Source organism: Tubulanus polymorphus, chromosome 7 (genome assembly GCF_964204645.1).
Source record: "Tubulanus polymorphus chromosome 7, tnTubPoly1.2, whole genome shotgun sequence".
NCBI classification, from domain to species: domain Eukaryota; kingdom Metazoa; phylum Nemertea; class Palaeonemertea; order Tubulaniformes; family Tubulanidae; genus Tubulanus; species Tubulanus polymorphus.
This window is the reverse complement of record NC_134031.1, coordinates 5,691,715-5,712,172: the sequence shown is the minus strand read 5'-3', so window position 1 is coordinate 5,712,172 and position 20,458 is coordinate 5,691,715. Positions and strand designations below refer to the sequence as shown.

Genomic DNA, 20,458 nt, shown 5'->3' with positions numbered 1-20,458 from the left:
ACACGTACGCAGAAATACTAGTATCTTTCCATGCAGGTTTCGATTTCGTTATTTCCATCACGCCATAGGTGACCAAAAGGTCACTTCGTATTTGATACTATGATAAACGGATTGATTACACAGTTCTGATATCCTGAAATGTTATTATTAGAAACATACTTATCGATGCGTTAGTTAAAGTGTGGTAGAAGTGATGTAAACAATGAGGCGGGACCCTCTTATGAAAGCGATACTAATTCTGGGTACCTGGATATGCAGCACTTGTGTAACACATCCGTGAGATACAAAATTAGAGTGATGGAACTTTTCATGACATCATCGTGGACAACGCCCAAATATGCCTCAGAAACTTCTTAGTCAGAAAATTCTCCAGGCCTCCAAGAGTAAACGATGATTTCTAGCTCGAGCTTTCAGTTGTTTTTTATCACGACTTTATTGTACGGTCTGCGTGCGGCAAAAACGAATGGAAGCGATTATTGTCGGACCGGTCAGCGTTGCTGGCCCGGCGACGCCGAAATATCGAAGTTCAAAGTTTCTCTTACCGGTCAGATTTACTCGGCCGGTATAACCGGCTACAAAAACGCGTCTTACGTGAAAAATTTGGATTATATAACCGAACCAGCGCTCATCGTGGACGCTCTAAATACAGGTAAGTTCTTACAGCGCAAGTAACCATATTTTGTCATGTTCATCGTATATCCCGCTTTATCGGCAAATGCTTTATCGATGAGGCGGATATAGAGTTTTTAAATGGGGCGCATCATCCCCCAGAAAAAAAATCAGTCTCAATTTTGAGCGAGAGGTGTGGGCGAGAGGTTAGAGCTTTCGTTTCAGGGAATCCAGCTCTTGGGTTCGAACGCCGTACATTACCGTAGTGACCTCGGGCAAGACACTATCCTCATTGCCTCTCTCCACTCAGGAGTAAGTGGGTACCTGGTCTGATAGATGACTCCTGAACGCCCAGCAGCTGCTCGGATGTTACTTCTCTCAAGGAAGAGATGACTGATACATGGAAAAGTTTTTTAGGCTTGGGGTAATGATACCAAATTTGGAGCGCATCTGAGCTGACTCTGGTCAGGATACGTGCGCTACATAAATGACAATTATCATTATTATCATTTTCATGCATTCTAGTCGCTTTAGGCAACGCTTAATCATCTCTTATATGTATCTAGGATCGTACCTTGTACTCTGAAATATAGCGTTAAAACTGAAAATGAATAATGATACGAAGGAAATCTCCCAAGGGGGTGCTCTAGGACCCAAAGCTACCCCTGGATCAAGCAAATATATAAAGATATATACATAAATATCATTTTTTCAAACTCATAATTTGATTAGCTGGTGCATTCATCACGAAAATACGTCATTTTGCTAATGAAGTTTTTTTTTAGTTTTAGGCAAATTACATTGAATTTAATATGCATTTGCGTGTATATATCACTCTTCTTCATATATATCACTTGTCATTTACGTAGATTCGTTGCAACGAATCAGTGATTTTTTTTGGACCTAATTCAATTGATTTAGATAATTTTCGAAATACTTGTCGCTCATACGTCGTATCCATGCTAGGCATCCCGTTCGAATCAAACTGCTATCAGTTAGAATAGAATTAAGAAAGAACGGGAATACGACTCGTAAATCACATCGTGTAACATCTTGAGAAAGTGATATCTGGCAATGCTGGTGAATATGACCCCAGCATAACCCGAACACAATTTTCTTAATTGAAGTCCTACGAGATATTGACTTCACCCCACACGTGTGACCACACCCTGTGTGCAACTGTCACTCGAGTTTATCATATTACAATCGGGATGTTCAATACAAGAGATATTCCGGATCTCTATGATAATCAACGCGATCCAGGTCTATGGTTTGGATACACAAACAGTCATATACTTCGGCTAAAAAAACACCTTGTTTCTCGTGATCGGCCGGGTCATTTTGTAAATCACAAAAAAATTTGTAATCATTTCATTTCTATAGCTGCCGGGTGTGTTATGGTTAGCTTGGTCGGAATTTTAAAAAAATGTACGGGTAGATAGGGCAGGGTAGATAGCCGGTCGGCCGGGTCAACTTTTAAGCTCAGCAGAAAGGGAAAATCAAGGAATCAATTTTTATCCTTGTATCTGCCGTTAAGATAACCCCGTTCCCCTTCCGATAGGTGTGGTGGGTTTATAACGGACACCAAATCAAATCAATTCAATTCAAATCAATACCAATCGAATAGATAAGATGGACAACGTAAGAGTTCGTCACGCCATTCCCCATTGTCGCCCTGTTAGAATCAAATCGCAACCAACGCCATTTGCGTGCAATTTTCTTCAAGCATCGTTAGTTGCTGAGCTTTATATTAGTCCTGTCATGAATGAATCATTATCAATTTCAATATCTCGTCATTTCTTCATCATTTTCAGACGACGTCCAGAAAAGTATACGCTTCGCCCGTAAATATCACATTCAAATATCCGTATTGTCGTCTGGCCATGACTATATAGGCAGAAGTACCGGCTTTCAAACCCTGATGATCAGAATGGATAAAATGAACTCGGTTACGATATACTGAACGATGCCAATTCCCCAACGGGATCTTCAGTTATTGCCGATACAGGAGTTAACTGGGGCCTACTTTATCAGAAGGTAAACCTTGGAGTCACCGAGGATAGACCAACACACCGTGTTTTTACATTTTCTGGCGCAGTTTTGTGCCACGAACTTATAATATAGTTCCATCAACGGATAACGTTGTTTATACATATTTCTTTATATTGAAAAGTAAACGTTGACATAGGTTTTGAATACACATAGTAGTAAAATACGCTATCCCTTTGACTTCGGACTCTAATTCCACATAACTCTAATATTCAATTCCAGTTAAAAAGTCAAATGTTAAAACCAACCAAATGTGGACATATCATTTTGCTTATAGACTAGCGTACCTAGATGTATGTTACATAATTGAATTTTTATCAAATGGTTGCAATAAATGTTTTGTTCTAGGTTGATGAGTATATGATGAGGTGGTGCAGCTCGTTCGGTAGCTATGGGTGGTTGGTTTTTAGGCGGTGGACACAGCGCTTTAAGTCGCAAGTTTGGACTGGGAGTTGACCAGATTTTATCGTTCGCGGCTGTCCTGGCTGATGGGAAGAAAGTGAACGTTTCAGCAAATGGTGAGTGTATATCGAAATAATTCAGATTATTACCGAGAATATATAAGGCCTTTTCTTAATTACTTGCAGAACGGACCCACCTCCAAGAATTCTGCGAAAATCATCAAAAAGAATTAATTCTAGTCCTCCTTTGTGTTTTCATCAATATTTTGTCATCCCGTCTTGATTTTCAATCTAGTCATTTTTCACTTCTCCCATCGTTTTAATCGAATTCATCAAAATTTTCACTCATTTTTTTCGGTTAAGTGGAAAATACTCAAACGATAAAGAAAAAATTTCATTTTTATATTTTTTCTGTTCTCTTCTATTTTGAAACCATAATTTTACCATAATTTTTGTTTTATTTCTATTTTTCCTTTCCCCTCCTTTTTGCGTGACAATATCCGTACTAAAGTAATTGATAAATGGCCTAAGGGTAGGTTGTTTGGGTTAGACTCACTGGGCCATGTTCCACAGCCGTGTGTGAATCTATTTTGGCCCAGTTCCGAGGCTAAGATTTCACTTAGCGATACCCATCAATGCATGACATTAATCATTTCAGGTTTAGTTTATGAAGATGGAACTTTCTCCAGCGATACTGATTTATTCTGGGCGTTAAGAGGTGGTGGGGGAGTGTTTGCGATGATAACGCAGTTTCACTTTCAATTGCATCCAGCTCCCGAAGACGGTTTCGTTACTCTGACCACCTCGTTCCCCTGGTATGACGCTGTACACGGCAATGTCGGCGAACAAGTCCTCGACTTCTGGAACAAACTCCTCGCTTCGAATCTCACCGAAAACTGGGGCGGCTACGTCATCGTTTATCACAAAAATCACAGTCATCCGATCACGAAGGAAACGATCAGAGGTTCGGTCAGTTTCGCCTTGCTACATTACGGCGGATGGACCGAAGCCACAGAATCGATCAAACCACTGGTCGACTTCCACCCGGAGTGGAGAGTCAGTGGAGTTATAACTTTAGCCAATAGATCAACATTTTACGAATATAATACTTAAGAAGTAGTTGAGACCGCAGACACCGGTAATTATGTGATAAACCGTCTGATACAACCCGCTGACCTGCGGGGTCCCGGCATGTCACCGCTAGCCGCTGTTTTCAAAAAGAAATTTGACGAACACCCAGATTTTCCGACGTCACGGTTCTTCGGATGTACCTCAATTACAATAGGCAGTAAGTTGAGATGTCTTAATGCCTCCTTACATTTATATTCTTCTTTAATTTCTATCGACCTGGCGGAGCTACTGTACAATTAGTAGCGAAAGCTCGTGCGTCTAATAAAATAGTTACCGTCGTTGTATTTATAATTTTTCCCATAACTTGAACTCCCTAGCCCAAATTCCTCAAAAATCTGCTGGATCCAGTTCCAAAGCTCTTGAGTTAGAGTTAACTCTCTGAGTAAAAATTAGTTCATTTTCAATGAGTTAACTCTGAGCCAAATCTTACAAAACTGTGTAACTGGGTCCTGGATAACTTGAAATGCGTACATGATAAACTTTTTTTCCTTCAGAGAAGACAACAGAACCTGGTTTGAACGACACGGCTGTACATCCCGGATTCCGATCAGCTCTCATGGCCCTAACCTGTTTCACCAATGGCTGGTACGATCAGAGAAGCAAATACTGGTTAAAAAGCGTACTGAAAGACTTTTCCTCGGAGTTTTACAAGTTGGGTTACGGCGTTTATTACAACGGGACCGATGCCGACCTGGTCAGTTGGAAAACCGAATATTGGGGTGACGCGCATTACACCAGATTGCTAGCTATCAAGCGAAAGTACGATCCGGATAGATTCTTTACCGGGTTGCATTGTGTTAGTTCCGACTTGCCGTACACAGGGGGCGCGTTGTCGTCATTTTCGTCGCGTTTCTCTCCACTGTTTTCACTGTTGACGCTTTTAGCAGCGTTTAATCTATACTAATGACCCTGTATACAATCCAAGTAAAGTTTGTTGAATCATTCAGAACAGTCGCCGATGATTGGATTTGTCTAACGGGTTTGGGGGCTTTCCAAGAATACTTATAGAAAGCATATCCGTTGCAAAACAGCAGATTAACGTGAATGGAATCCTGAGTGAATCAAATATACATTCTTTTTCTTTTAAAAGAAAATCTCTGATCAGAGTCTAGCGTGATTACCCAATCCCCTCCTGATCTGATGATTAATTTTCAATAAGCTTACTCTAAATTCAATCGGTTTAAACTAAGGTCTAATTTTTATTCAAATCACTATTGAACAATTCGTAGACACCTCACCTACGACCTGAATGGTTTCTAAACGTCTCACTACAAAATTGATATTCTAGTTTGCTGTTGGGAATTCTTATTCAATATCTTAGATTCGTATATGCAGATGTTGTTTGTAAATTTAGTAATGAAATAAATGAAATATTAAAACGAAGTTCAACAGATTTATCTCTTAATGCCATGCAAATACAAATACAAATGCAAAAGGTTTTCACTCTCTGACTAAGCATTGGTATATAGAGGATACAACATTTCATATAAAACTTTAAAGATTAAAACATAAAATTCAACAATATATACATAAGAGATAATTAAAATTGCATTTGATTACGATTACGATTTTATTTACAGTCCTACAATTTCCATGGTATATGGAGGAAAAATATTACGCACATATATGCATACAAATATTATTGTTATTGTTATACAAAAACAACACTTAAAAAGTGATAAGAATTTAAAGAAAGCAGCGCCACTAATTTTCACGGTGAATGAATGAACTTTAGTGAACTGTTGCCCGGCGGTGACAGTCACAAGTCATTGTGTATATTTATAAATTGAGTACGAGATCGATCTATGGGTGGAGAACATAGACGACACTGCAGTAAACATGAACGCGTTATATATAGACACGCGTCGAACGAATCTAGTATGTTAAGTATTTATGAACCGCAGTATAGTAGAATCCATTTCACATAACCGGCTATTTCAGGGCTTTTGGTGTCCGTTAGACTTGGATATTAAACATATATATAGTATTTTTTTGCGATCGCTGTCGGGGGATATTATGTAAGTAATTGATCAAGACATGTCGAAAACGTTCTTTATATAATGAATAAGTTAAGCGTTTCATTTCACTCACTGACTAAGCGATTGAACTCTCCTTTTTTGTAGTTTTGACGCCGAAATTATTTTGAAAATGGCGTCTTCATGTCAGACAGACGATCGAACTACTAAAACCGCCGTCTTTCAGAGCACGTTGCGGGATGAAGCGCGAGTCGGTGCTAGTACAGCATGTCCCGTAATCCGCGTAGACGATGAAATGTCGTACGTACCCGTGAAAGAAATAGCACCACGTATACATGTCCCGACAATCGAACGAGATCTAGATGTCGAAGACGTTGATAGTGCTCTCGGTGAACGTGAGGGAGATATAGTAAACAGAAGTTCAGATCATGGAACATCCGCAGATGTAGAAAAAAATGAGGTAGTTACTGGAATCAAGAGTAAAGATCCAAATGAAAATACAGCAAATGGTCATGTAAACGTAGGCGATGTAAAAGTGTCGGACGAAGGCGATCAGGGAGGAACTGCTGACGAAAATATTCCAGTTTACACAGTATTCATACCGGAAGTATTAGTCAAAAACTGTGATACAGAAAACGATGAATCATCCACTAAAACGAAATCTCAGACACGAAATTCTACCGAACCCAATCGTACCGATAGTATCATCGATCCCGCTACGGAGGAAACCGAAGATGCTATGATTTTGTGCAAATGGATGATACGAAAACCGGTCCTTTTCTTTGGTAATTCATTTAAGCTTATTTCTCAACTTATCTAAGCGAGAAATCGCGAAGAATTTCAATTCAAGTGCTCGTACCATGGGCGTCCCTAGGAGGGTCCAGTAGTACGAACGAACACCCTTTTTGAGTTTTCAAACGTTGACGAACGTCGGCACATCGTCTGCCGGATCGTAGGTACTCCTCAAGACGCGACATCATATTGATAATTTGAATATAAGATAAAGAGACGGCGTTAGTATAGAAAATCCCATGTGTGCTATACATACATATATTCATTAACCTGTTCGGAATATGTCCCCGCCTGAATTCTGTACCGAAAACCCCGTTAGCTTTGTCGAGAGTCATGGGCGTCCCGAGCGGGGCTCGGTAGTTCGAACGAACCCCCTTTTATGAATTTTCAAACGTCGACGAACGTCGGCACATGGCTAAATAAGCAAAATGAAATCGATACATGCAAAGTAAAGGGGAACCAGTCTACCTATCGTTTCACAATTCTGCGATCTCGGTTTGGAATAAGCGCTCTCTATAGAAATTGCTGCCGAATGGTAAATTGGCCCGTGATCGGACGGCCTCGGATTGCACCAGAACGCGCCTGTTTGCACGAAATTTTCAAAAGTTTTCTGGGGCAGGATCCTAGAAACGAACCCCCCCCCCCCAAAAAAAAAAAAATCCCTGGGACGCCCATGCTGTACTCATGATGAAATAACCATGCTTTTTTCTGTTTCTTTCGTTGCAGTTTTGTTTCTTTCGTTTCACGTTTTCTTCGCCGCGTTCACGGGAATTCTCTACGGAATCGGATACAACGTTCTGCCGATCGATTTCGAGTCGATTCCGGTCAGCCTTCACGACCACCAGTCCTACAAATCCGCCGAAACCTGGCGCCACCGCAACTCCCGAGACATAATCAGATTTCACGACAGATACACGATAGACCATTACAAGTCGTTGCCTCTGTGGACGCGGGGTTTCCCGGACAGAATCGTCGAACTTTACTACGAAGATCTGACCGTGCGGAAGAACATGCTCACTAGAGATCAGCTGAAACGAATGCGAGATATTGAAAACGAGCTATTCAATGAGCCTCAATGGAAAATCTATTGTAGATTGTTGCAGAATAAAAGCTGCGACAAACCTACATCAGTTCTTCGATTCTTCGACGGTACTTATGAAAAAGTATCCGCTGTGTTTTACGACCCAAACTTCGATAATATCGATGACGTCATAAAATCGGCATTTAACAACAGCCAGACAAGAAATGGAATTATATTGCATTTAGGTAGCGATAGTCAAGTCGTTGAGGGATCGCCGGTCCGGTCGAAAATGTTAAGAAGTTTCTTCACGTCCGGAGCCCCGATCGACGGACATCGAAGTCGTCATTCGATCACGCAGTTTCAATTAAAAGAAATAGCCCTTAATTATCTGAAGAAAGAATTCCGCGCATTGATCGAAGATCTCAGGGATCGGTTTGAGAGCCACATAGGCCTTTACTATTTTGAAGATAAGATATACGTTGCTGATATACGAACGCAAGCATATAAAGATTTGGCCTTGACCGCCGGAAGTTTTCTGTTCATAGCATTCTTTCTTGTGTTTCATACCAGGTCAACCTGGGTATCGTTCTGGGGTATGATCGGGGTATTTTCCAGTTTCGTCATCTCGAACCTGATTTACCGAATCGTGTTCGGCTATCAGTATTTCGGCTTGTTCCATATTCTGTCCATTTTCATCATTATCGGCATCGGCGCCGATGACATGTTCATATTCTACGACACCTGGCGGTCGACGGAGTTCAAACGATATCCCAGTTTGGAACATCGTCTGTCCGACGCGTATAGGCGCGCGGCGGGCGCCATGTTTGCTACGTCGTTGACAACGATGATTGCTTTTTTCATCAGCGCTTTTTCACCGCTGTTGATGGTCCAATCTTTTGGCGTATTTTCTGGGCTGCTAATAATAGTTAACTATTTAACAGTAATAACGTTCTTTCCCGCGGTTATCATAATCTATCATCTAAAATTTGAAGGAAGGTGCGGTAGTTGCTGCTGCCGATGCGGTTGTTGTTGCTGTTGTAAAGGACCGTGCGCAAATTTCGAACTTAACTCGAATCAAATAGAAAACATCGGCCAAAATCGGCTTTCAGGGAAAACGCAGAAAGAAGAGCAGAGGACAAAACGATATTCATTAACCGATGGTAAAAATGCGCAATCTAAATTGCCGTCGATTTTAGCGTACAAGAAATTATCGCTCGACCACGAAACGACGGAAAAGTTTGGAATTGAAAATAAAGCTTTCAACCTCGATGAAATGATCGTCTCTCGGCCGCAGGAAAAACAGTTAGAACCGATTGAAACCTGTCTGCACAGTAACGCAGTTGTGGACTTTCCGAACGTTGTACCGGATACGGCGGATTCGACTGCCGATGTTCCCGCGGAAAAAAAGAAAATGCTTCTGGTTCGATTTTTCGGCGGCCCTTATTTCAGGTTGATCGATCATAAAGTGTTTCGCTGGATTATATTGTTACTTTTTCTAGCAATGCTCGGACTATTTACGTATTCATGTACGCAACTAGAAGACGACGAAGAACAGGTATGCTAAATCCTTCGAATAAGTTCATGTCGTGTTTTCGAATTTTCTGTGTTAAACCTCGATTTTCCTTTTGTTTCAGATAAAGGTTTTCCCATCGTGGCATAACTACGGCAAGTCGTCGTGGTTGCGTCTGTACGGGTTCCGGGAGTCGGAAAATGACGAGAAATTGCGAGTTTATTTCGTTTGGGGCCTTAAAACGTTGGACACGTCCAAGTGCGATTACAAGAATATCGTAGATGTCAATGAGTGCAGCGGAAGTGTCGTCTGGGATGAAACGCTAAACGTGAATAAACCTGAGAACCAAATTGCTCTAAAGGTATGTATATATATATATAGATTTCAGCATGGAATCTAAAAAGAATTCGTTTATTTTTGGGTTTTAGGAGATACCATGATTTCAGTTATATTAAATGGATCAACTTTTTGCGAAGTCTGTAGTTCACCAAAAACCTTAGTGTCTGAAGTTTCCACACATTGACATATTTTATTGTGATAACGTTAATTTGAGTGAAGGCCTACGTGTGTGTGGTTGGGTACAATCGTAGAGCGACAGAGATCGCAGCACTGTGCAGATACAACCACATGAATGGTTGCTATGGTCCTGGGAACAGGGAGAGAATGGAGTACAAACTTATCAGTTAGTCCGGCCATTCTATTCACATAGTTACGCAATCGCCCACCTGCTGGATCCGAATCGGCAATCAAGTCCGTAGTCGGGGTAACTGGACTGTATATGGGCTCTGTGAATAGCAATGCTCCTCATAAGATCGTGATGTTTCGAAGGATGCACAGCTCTAATTTCTTCGTTGCAGAATTTGTGTAAACGACTTCGCGAGCTTTCAGCGTCGGAAATCGATCGATTGAAGATCAAGGTTAACTTGACATCCGGTGAACCGGAAGTCGAGTGTTTCATGGATAAGTTCGAATCGTATATGTTGGTAAGTTATACCTTTTCATTTAAAACCAAGAATAATTCTTTTGCTTCCAGCAAATTTCATTTATCGTGAATTTTTTTAAGAATCATGTGAAAACTCGGACGTATAACGCCATGCCGAATGTGACAGTATTTCCACCGAATGTCGACATGAGTATTCCGATCACTAAAGAAAAAATGACGGTTTTTATGAATCACCTGCCGTGGATTTATCGAAACGCGAATTTCAGTAACGATTTCACCAACTGGCTAGAGGTGATGTCGTCATCATCATAGATCATGCCTTATTTCGTGCTTTATACCTAGTTATATTAAAATAAGACCTATATATTATACATTTCCTTACCCTTTACAGATTGGATTAGATTATTGGTTAGCCAACGGTTATAAAATGACGAATTTTGACGACTACAGCACTTTTAGCAAATTGCTGGGTCACTGGAAAACCAATCACACGCTAACGATACAGAGCGTTTGTGAGTATTTTGTATGTTTTCTTTTTGTATCAAGTTTTGCTACCGATTCCAAGGATGCATTTACACGTTTGATTGCGAAACGGGTTACTAAAATTCCATTGGAATAAGGGGCTTTTGAACTGTTTAGTAAGATTATTTTCTGATTCTGAAGTTCTAGGCCACACGAGAAATCTCTTTTCTAGAAATCCCATTGGAATAAGGGGCTTTTAAACTATCTACTGAGATTATTTTCTGATTCTGAAGTTCTAGGCCACACGAGAAATCTCTTTTCAGAAAAATCAGTGCCTTGTAAACGTACGTATAGGTTTCCGAGATATAACGAATACCCTATATAATACATGCTTCTTTTCAGATCAAAGTTACGGAAATCAAATGAAATATTTTGCCATCAGATTCAACACGACACTGAACGCTAAACGCATGAGCTATGCAACCGGTTTACCCATTATGCAACATTGGGAAAATCTAATGCGCGAAATCGTGAGTCGGCAGCATCTCAATTTTGTATCCGCATTCTAAAGCTGAATTCTCTAAACCGCTTTCATGGTATTTGGTTTCTGACTCAAGTTAATCACCGGGTCTTAGCGTGACCTTTCGTTGATGGACCTTTTTGAAACGACTGTTCACGAAGGTAACGACGTCGCCTCGTGACGCAAATGCGGTTCAAGGCTATGGAGTCCAATGTCAGTCACGAAGGCCTACAAGACCAGGGGTTCATAGGACAAGTCTGAGATTTTAGTAAATTTCAATGAATCCACTTAAAAAGCTGACCCGACTTTTTCAGACTTCGGGTGGTTCGTCGTAACCCCCTTATCTCCCATGCTACGGGCCAGGTCCTTTAAATACGCCGACAGCTTTCAGAAGTGTATTTGTTTTCTGACCTAAGTTAATCCTTAAAAATAATACGTCCGCCGCATTTTAACGAGTTCTCATTTCTACCACGTTTTAGAATGATGATTTACCCGCAGGATTGAAGAACGGATTTCTCGCTACTCCCGACACTCCGAACGCGTATCACACTATGAATATTCAAAAGGTGAGGCTAGAATCCCGCAATCAGACTGAGGGGCCAGTTGCTTAAATTCGACAAAAGTTGGTTATACAATAACCAGCGGATCGTTGGGATATAGTGACTATTAAAAGTCCATCTTTATTAAAGTATTTTGTTGCATTGTTGCTAAAAATGATTGGCAACAAATGAACCATCATATAAACGATAAAGATTTTGGTTGTCTTTCGGATGCATTTGACTCGTTAAATTTCGATTCTGCCGCCCGTTTATATGGTATTCGTCACCGGCTATCTCAGCCAACTTCAGAGCAACTGGCTTCAGTTTGATCTGTCCCCATATGAGCCTAGACCGTGAATCTATTCGTATCAGACTTGGTCTGACAGTCGTTTCTGTTACTGCATGAAATATTTGTCTATGTATAGTGTATATGTATTTTTAAATTCCAGACGTTAGTGTATCAGGCTATATACGGATTGGGTATAGGTATATTGGTCGCGTGCCCGGTGCTAGTGATCGGAACTATGAATATCATTACGGGAATCGTTGCAACTTTGACTATCACATTCACTACCGTGTGCGTCGTAGGAGTCATTCCTCTCGCGGGCTGGAAAATCGGGGTAAACTTTTTTTAATACAAACATGCGATTATCGAATACTTAGGCTAAAATAAAATGATACCTCGATTCTCATAATCGTCCAGGGTCACATTTTGAATTGATAAAATTAATAAAACAATATAATGGTATCAATTTTTGCTTTTAGCCCTTTTACCGAATAGATTTCGCGTAAAAAATATCTCACATCGTAGGTTGGATTCGAGGTCGTAGTCTAAGCACTCCGTTTCATATGAGAACATATGGTAGCATCGTAAATGGTATTTCTATTTCAGGCTCTGGAATCATTGAATTTATGTTTAGTAGTCGGGCTATCCGTGGACTATATCGTCCATCTCGCTGAAGGATATTACTACGCGCCGTACGACGACCGGAAGTCGCGCACTCAAAATATGCTGGAAGAAGTTGGAATTTCGGTTACTGCTGGCGCCATAACGACCTTGGGCGCGTCGTTCTTCATGCTGTTTTGCCGGATACAGTTCAACTATCAGTTCGGGCTGTTTTTATTTTGCTCAATCGGATTTTCGTGGGTTTTTGCAATCGGTTTTTTCACCACTTTCATGGCGCTAGCTGGTCCTAACAAGGAAAAGGGTTCGATAAAACCGTTGTTTCGTTTTCTGAAAGAAAAATGTTGCTTAAAAAGATAAATTCAGAAGTGCTATTCGTTCTTTTTTTTATTAATTATAGGTTATATATATTCAATGCATACAACAGTAACAATTTGTTTAGCATCTCGATGTTTGTGAGCAATATTTGCCACTAGATGGCGTACGATTATGCAAGTTTAACGTTATACGAAATGTATTCTATTTTTGTAAATTGGTGTTTTCTCTTTTGACATTATATTTTATTGATGTTACTGATATGTTATATCGTGTTCATTTGTTTAATCATTTGAGTCAAGGCATGCCTGTCCTTATCAATGGTATTGTAAGATGATGGCATATTTATGTACATATATATCTGTTTATCTCAAGGTAATATCTCTCACGACCAGAAACATTCATAAATCAACGTTTATTGAATGTCGAAACATAAGAATAACAGTCAACGAATAGTTAGAAATGATTCTGACAAACTTTTGTCGGTAGAAAATGGCCAAAAAAGATAATATTAATCGTCCCTGGGTGGGCTTGAACCACCAACCTTTCGGTTAACAGCCGAACGCGCTGACCGATTGCGCCACAGAGACGGGTTGACGCTTATGAGCCACTTTTTCATTCTTATTTATATTTCCTTGGAATAGCAACTTCCGGTAAATGATAAAGAACTTTTTTCTAGTCGGGTACTGGTGTAAAGATCAGATTGCGTGTTACAATTTATTATGTAGATATTTCATGATATGCCCGTATTAAATTGTAGATGGCTAGCCCATGGATTCTGTTTTTGAGTCCATGGCTAGCCTGATCATGATTTCAAACAGGTAATGTACAGGGAAAAGCGTCCGGCTGAGTCAACGTTTTATGCTCAGCAGAAATCAGAAACAAGGTATATATTTTTTTAGGCTTACCATTTTTAAGATATGAAAACAGAACGTTGCTTTTAGCCCTTGTACCGAAAAGATTTTGCTGAAAAAGTATCTCACCTCGTAGGTTTGATTCGGAGTCGTAGTCTCTGAATCGCATTTTCCTCTAAAGATAATGTCTAATGTAAATGGTATTTCAATATTAGGCACTGGAATCATTGTAGTTGTTGGTAGAATGGCCAAAAGAGAAAAAGTTAGTCGTCCCTGGGTGGGCTTGAACCACCAACCTTTCGGTTAACAGCCGAACGCGCTGACCGATTGCGCCACAGAGACGGGTTGGCGCTTATGAGCCACTTTTTCATTATCATATATAGTTCCTTAGAATAGCTACTTCCGGTAAATGAATTTTGGAATTTTTATGTTCTAGTCGAAAGGGCAATTAAGAAGAGGTAAAGATAAGCCCCTGTAGATGTCATTTTTCAAGGATTTGGGCTAGTTTCAACCAAAGAAAAATACATAAGTAGCCCTGACCTCAGATTGTAGGCCCTACAGATCGAACTTTTACGGGAAGGATTTTCGGAGTAAACGTGCGCCAGGTGCTACCCTCTGTATTCGCATAATGTGCGTGCTCATCACAGGGCTAGTGATCCTCAGGATGGAACATCCAATTTTGCGACCCCCTTCGGCTTATGAAATTTCTATCATAATGTCTCATACGCATTACCGATTGGAATCCATTTTCCAATTTCACTGTGAGCCTGTGGGTAGAAATCCAACTATATTATATCCGTACATTTTTTTTCCGATTAGCCTATTTCATTGTTACCGGTAGGTGTGGTGGGTCGAAGCAATTGAATCAAATGAATACGATGGAAATCCCTATTTCAAGATCAAAATCCGACTCCAACTAAAAGTGAACTAATCTCTAACTCGATCCCAGCCGCGCGCTGATTCGAATATATATATAGGAGATCGTAAATTTTAGAAATCGATTTTACTGCAGAAAGTGTCGTGGCCATCGGAACCGAGCTAAACCGGCACCGAATGAACCATGACAGATAGATACAGGTTAATTATCATTACGAAACGTAGCATCGATCGTGAATACATTTCATTAGCGATCGCTGTACTTTAAACCGGTCGTGTGAAACTGTGAAGCTATAAATATGTACCCACCAGCACGAGTTATGACGTCATAAAATAATCGTTAATCCGTAACGATCCGATATGGATATACGAGTATCTGCGTATATGTGGGAGGCTAGGGGAGATAGAGAGGAGGGTTGAGAGGGAAGGAGAGTGGGATAGTAATCAGACGGGGAGAGAGTGAATGGGAAAATTGTATAGGTTCAACGGAAACATTGCAGGAGATGTTAAATCCCAAGAACAAAACCATGTCAACCCTCTCGCGTAGTGGGAGTCCTGGGCGACAGCGGGTACTCTCCCCCTAAAATGTTAAGTTGCCCAGAAATGTTACGACAAAATGAAACATACGTATTAAACCGATACCTAAACGAATTTAATTCATAAGCTTTTCTCTGTATTTCCAAAAAGTTTATTTTTGCCCTTTTGATTATATGTTATGCCGTATTTTGGGGCATTATTGATAGCTTGTTCCACCGGAATAACATATATTGAAATTTCTAGCCCAGGTTTTGAATTTGTTTCGAAGATATTTCTACAACTCAATAAGAAACCATCGTAAAATAATTGGAAATGTTCACTAAAGTCATAATATCACCGTATTCATCTATATAGCTAATATAAACGTTTTTCCGAAAGGATGGCTTTAAAAATAGGATGCCAGGTGTTAGTTGATTTTAGAATCCCAGATAAGGCACCCGTTGATTCTACCATGGACACCGAGGAATCCATCGGTAACATGACGTCCTGGAAGCGGGGCGCCGTGTAATGTGAAGTACTCCACCTGTGGTATTTTAACACCTATACGTTAAGAACAATTACATCAAATATCCCGGCGTTAACGCCGTATTTGCTACTTTGTTATAGGACGCGAGTTGTCGAGTTTGTCTCAGTTTGCGAGCATTGTTGCCGCGCCTAATGAGCTTGATTTCGACGTTTCACACCTAGGGGCGCACTGTTGCTCCACGTGATATACTTTTATTCGTTGCGTCACCGTATCCCATAATGAGTTAGTTGATTAATTTGAGCCCGAGGAGCTAGCCGATTGGATAATGGGGCCGATGGACGTATCTAATTTGCGGTTAACCTTCGTAGAATGTCATATCATATGTGATTCTCCCAGAAATACGATAAACACTGTTTCGACTAGTGCCACGTTTCTAGATTATGAAGCACGTCTAAATGACCGTTAACTGATACTTCTTTTTATTTCGGCATCCTTACAAAGAGCAATTATTTAAGACAAGCACCTACATCACAAATACACGATACGGTATGATACGATACGATACGGTAGTTGTCCTTTCCATTCCATAACTTTGAGTTGAATTACCACAACCATCCCTTCTCGGACCAGTTTTATAGAATAATTTCAACGTTAACGCGGGAGTTAACTAAATTGACTTGACGAGTTTTGTTAACGATGGGGCCTGTTCTATAGACTGGTATTAACTCAAACCCGTTGGCTAACCAATTGAATTCAGTGGGCCTCCGGAGTAAGTAAATACCTGTCTATCAAACTGACCCTGGGGCAAGGTTTATAGACCGGTATTAACTTGAACCTCGGGGTTAACTCAATTGGAAATGAAAGCATTTAGCCCCCGGGTTAAAGATAATATCAGTCTATCAAACCGACTGGGTTATAGTTAAAACCGATCTACAAAACTAAACCGGCCCCTAAGAATGAAAAATGCGTATTCGAACTCAATTTTCATTGATCTGTTACGACCTCAAAGTCATTCATTTGCCTTGTACATTTCATACATAAATGGTTCGGAAGAAAAAAGAGTTTCTCTGTGACTTCGTGATTAAAGACATTTATCCCTGTATAGAATTGACGCACGAGCCGTTCCCGCTCGGGTCGTTGTGTTGCCCCGGTGAAAGCGATGTAAGACGTCTACCGCAATTTGTTCCAATTATCCACTCGGTTTAACTCGAATGCTGCTCAGAAGTCGTCGATTTTTTGGCGGCGATTTTCATCGCGATTTTCCGCGTCAATTCAGACGAGAATAGCGGCGGAGTGTTCGTAGAACGATTAAAAAGTGTTGATCGTTTATTCATCGCGCGTTCATCGAACCTTCGCGCGCCGAAACAGTTTGATCGGGGAAAAATTGCTTTCAGTTTAAACTCATCGAGTTTTGACCTCTAGAGAAAAGTAAATGCTATAAGATTAAGATATATCGCCGACGCTTTAGTAAGCCACGTGTTTGTATAGATTGGAAATTCAAGACCCGCGTGATGAAAGTGCTTGTCACTGAGGTAATGGTTTCTTTAAACGAAGCTTAAGTCATTCTATGAAACGACCCTCTTGGCCCATTCAAAATCAAATTGGTAACTGTTGGTCAACCTGGGGGAAGAATTGAATCAAGCTGGACCGAAATGTATACACAACTGAGGAACAGGTTAAGGGGTAAATAAAGTCTGACTTGCACTCGAAACTGACTTAGCCCATGATAACGCGTGACATGGGGACAATTTTGTTTATCGAGGTAGAAGTTAATACGTGCTCATGCTTTACGCTGATTGGCTCCTTCCCGGCGCGAGAGACCTCTCCTTCACATACTCGATGTTACTTTCCATGCCAAACATCATTTCCTTGTCGTTTATAGTTTCATGAGATCAAAAGCAAGTAGCAGATGTAGACCCCGATCAAAAAATTCAAGCCTATGGCATACAAAAATGAAAAGCTGGCGTTCGCGGAGCGGCACTCGATCCTCGGGCTGTCTTTGCATTGTGTATGGCGGTCAGATTTATCAGATCAATGCATGGCCGAGGAAAGCAATCAAATTAACATTTTTTTCTGAGATATCCGTTTTCATATCGGCAGGGCTTTAGCGGCGCACTCGTCTTTGTTTTATTCATAGTTTCGAGTTTCAATTTTCGCAAACTGACGTTTTCAATGGAAAAACAACAACAAAAACACAGAATAATAGTTCAATTGTTGGCTTTGATGGGATATGCCGACGAAAATAGATCATCGATGCAGTGGAGGGCAGAATGACCCGAGGCGTGGCCCGAAACTCCCCTTAATCCATAGACCCGAAGCCATTCTTTAATCACCAACCGCCCGTATATAGTTTAACGATTGATTCAATTCAATTCATATTTATTCAAACAATATAGGCTTGCTTTTCGACGAAAACTATGAACTACTTTTAAAACAAACAATTTGAATCAATTCTTTTTATGTATTTTGAAAAAAAGGATAACAACGGTGGATACTGAGGATCCTAACAATAAGTTATTAATGGATGAAAAAGATGCCATCTTAAGCGTCATTTATCATATTTGTGTGTTATGAAAGTTGTAAGACAAGTTGTTCCCTGAAACGACGACAAGGACCACAGCTTGCGACTCACTGCGACACGACCACCAGCGCCAGTCGCAGTGAGTTGTACATGTACTTCCTGCGACGCGACGCGCCCGAAGAGGAGTTTGGTTTGATCCTGGTAAAGTAATGGGCCAAACTACATTTTCAAATACTTGAAAGCAACGCCGATGAACAGGTGATTTATCTCAACTCTAACAACAGGCAATATTCAGTTGGCCATACGTTCAATAGAAAAACGTAGGGGTTATTTTGGGTAATTGGTCGCGTTCATTAGCGCAAAGCGCTGGTCTGGTTATTTTGCGACGCAAGTCACGTAATATTCCCATCACTACAATCTAATCAACAGGCATTCCGTGACAAACTATCTGCATGCATTTCTTTCTATACCGAATCGTTCGCTATATGTTCCCATATATGCATAGATTCTATTCTTAGCCTACATTAACCAAACTTGGTGACTGTCTATGATTCAATTCAGAGAGAAAACCTATAATTTTGTTTGAAATTTGTTGATAAGTGAAAACCCAAAGTTGATGATTCAAATTATTCATTTTCTGAAATTTTTTGACTAAACTCCATCATCAGAGCAACCGAAATAACATAATGTATATAATGTATATACACTATTAGGGAATATACGGGAATATTGATGCTATGAGCCGAAATGAGTTGAAATGATATGATTTGAAATGTCACTACTCATAATTTTTTTAATAGTAATTGTTGAATTTGACAACCTTACACCTTTTCCGTAGAATGCACATATTCTTAAAAGCATGCCCTTTGAAGTTGGCAGTCACCGTAGCGCGCTATTCTCCTCTCTCGGGATAGCAGGCAAATTTGCCTTCGCTGCACCTATTTTTATGTATCTATGGTAACGGAATTTCCCAATATCTTTATAGCGAAATTTACAAACCTGTCACGATTTTCACAAGTTGCGAAGGTAGTATCTGAATCTACCGAACCATCTGAGCCGAACTCTATTGAGAAAGAAACTCGATATTAAGATCATTTGGAGCATTTATTTGCATACATCAATGTCTGTCGATAGTTAGTCGAATGAAACACTCTTATCCGTGTACACTCTAGATAATCGAAGAAGTCCCAAAATTCGAATATTCATACGATATATAATTCATTAAAACGAAACCACAACGTTTCGGCTGTTGACAAACAGTCATCACCAGTTGGAACGTCGATGTATTCAAACAAGCTCTTGAAACACTCCTGTTTCATCCGTGCTACCATGGACTCTAAAACGAACGTTTTAGAGAGTCCTTGGTGCGACCATGGACGTATAAACTAGATTATACGTCCATGGTGCGACTAACATTTTCCGAAAGAGCGCATTTCAACTTTTCAATACTTGCGCGCTATAGAAGTTAGAATCATTATTATCATGTTGTTATCATCATCAATATTATGTGTTTTTACATGTCGCCTCCATAAATGCAAAGAAAACAACGTAGGCCTTATCATTATATATCTAAGGTAATACGACTAGCCGGAAACATTAATTGAGATCAGAAGGTGCCGGGTGACAGGAAACAGAACAGCTAATCTATTTACATACACCGTAAAATATAGAGCGTAATACCATTAATTGTATCCGGCGTCGGTGTTTTTTTGTCGCACGCGTGAGAAAAATAATATGTGCAACCGCGCTATGCCACCGTTCCGATCCGCGAGGTGGATCCTTTATTTTGGTAGCTTGATCCACTGGAATTATGAAGTATAGAAATTTCTAGCCCGGCTTTGGATTTGGAGTTCGATATCGTGATATCCATCAACATCCATATATAGATATGCCTAACAGTTTTTCCAAAAGGATTATACATTAGAATTATCCTCGGTCCAAAAGTGTCATCGTCCACTTTTCATATAAGTCCCTTCATATCGTGTGAAAGAAACAGTTCAAAAGTGAATATATTCTTGTCGCCTTATACGTG

The 20,458-nt window shown here is 40.2% G+C and overlaps 2 protein-coding genes and 2 non-coding genes across 4 annotated transcripts; 2 read left to right on the top strand and 2 right to left on the bottom strand.

The window, feature by feature from the left end:
- The first annotated feature begins 390 nt into the window (after window positions 1-390).
- Window positions 391-5,094, top strand: LOC141908557 (uncharacterized). The gene is made up of 6 exons (XM_074798653.1): window positions 391-649; window positions 2,424-2,557; window positions 2,936-2,951; window positions 3,027-3,176; window positions 3,718-4,115; window positions 4,792-5,094. The coding sequence occupies exons 1-6, from the start codon at window positions 391-393 to the stop codon at window positions 5,092-5,094; spliced, it is 1,260 nt and encodes a 419-aa protein (XP_074654754.1).
- Window positions 5,095-5,978: 884 nt separating this feature from the next.
- LOC141908556 (uncharacterized) lies at window positions 5,979-13,389 on the top strand. The gene is made up of 11 exons (XM_074798652.1): window positions 5,979-6,208; window positions 6,314-6,951; window positions 7,685-9,534; window positions 9,614-9,850; window positions 10,347-10,472; window positions 10,553-10,723; window positions 10,824-10,944; window positions 11,297-11,424; window positions 11,894-11,980; window positions 12,403-12,573; window positions 12,846-13,389. The coding sequence occupies exons 1-11, from the start codon at window positions 6,084-6,086 to the stop codon at window positions 13,215-13,217; spliced, it is 4,026 nt and encodes a 1,341-aa protein (XP_074654753.1). The 5' UTR covers window positions 5,979-6,083; the 3' UTR covers window positions 13,218-13,389.
- Window positions 13,390-13,688: 299 nt separating this feature from the next.
- Trnan-guu (transfer RNA asparagine (anticodon GUU)) lies at window positions 13,689-13,762 on the bottom strand. The gene has a single exon. It is a non-coding gene; the product is annotated as a tRNA-Asn (tRNA).
- A 532-nt stretch (window positions 13,763-14,294) lies between these two features.
- Window positions 14,295-14,368, bottom strand: Trnan-guu (transfer RNA asparagine (anticodon GUU)). The gene has a single exon. It is a non-coding gene; the product is annotated as a tRNA-Asn (tRNA).
- Window positions 14,369-20,458: the final 6,090 nt, after the last annotated feature.

Excerpts from the sequence above, each read along its gene's own strand:
- LOC141908557 (XM_074798653.1), top strand. The coding sequence starts at position 391 with ATGATTTCTAGCTCGAGCTTTCAGTTGTTTTTTATCACGACTTTATTG. Across the intron at positions 3,177-3,717 it reads AGTGAACGTTTCAGCAAATG|GTTTAGTTTATGAAGATGGA; the intron begins GTGAGTGTATAT and ends TAATCATTTCAG. Across the intron at positions 4,116-4,791 it reads ACTTCCACCCGGAGTGGAGA|AAATACTGGTTAAAAAGCGT; the intron begins GTCAGTGGAGTT and ends GATCAGAGAAGC.
- LOC141908556 (XM_074798652.1), top strand. The coding sequence starts at position 6,084 with ATGAACCGCAGTATAGTAGAATCCATTTCACATAACCGGCTATTTCAG. Across the intron at positions 9,851-10,346 it reads AGAACCAAATTGCTCTAAAG|AATTTGTGTAAACGACTTCG; the intron begins GTATGTATATAT and ends TCTTCGTTGCAG. Across the intron at positions 10,473-10,552 it reads AGTTCGAATCGTATATGTTG|AATCATGTGAAAACTCGGAC; the intron begins GTAAGTTATACC and ends AATTTTTTTAAG.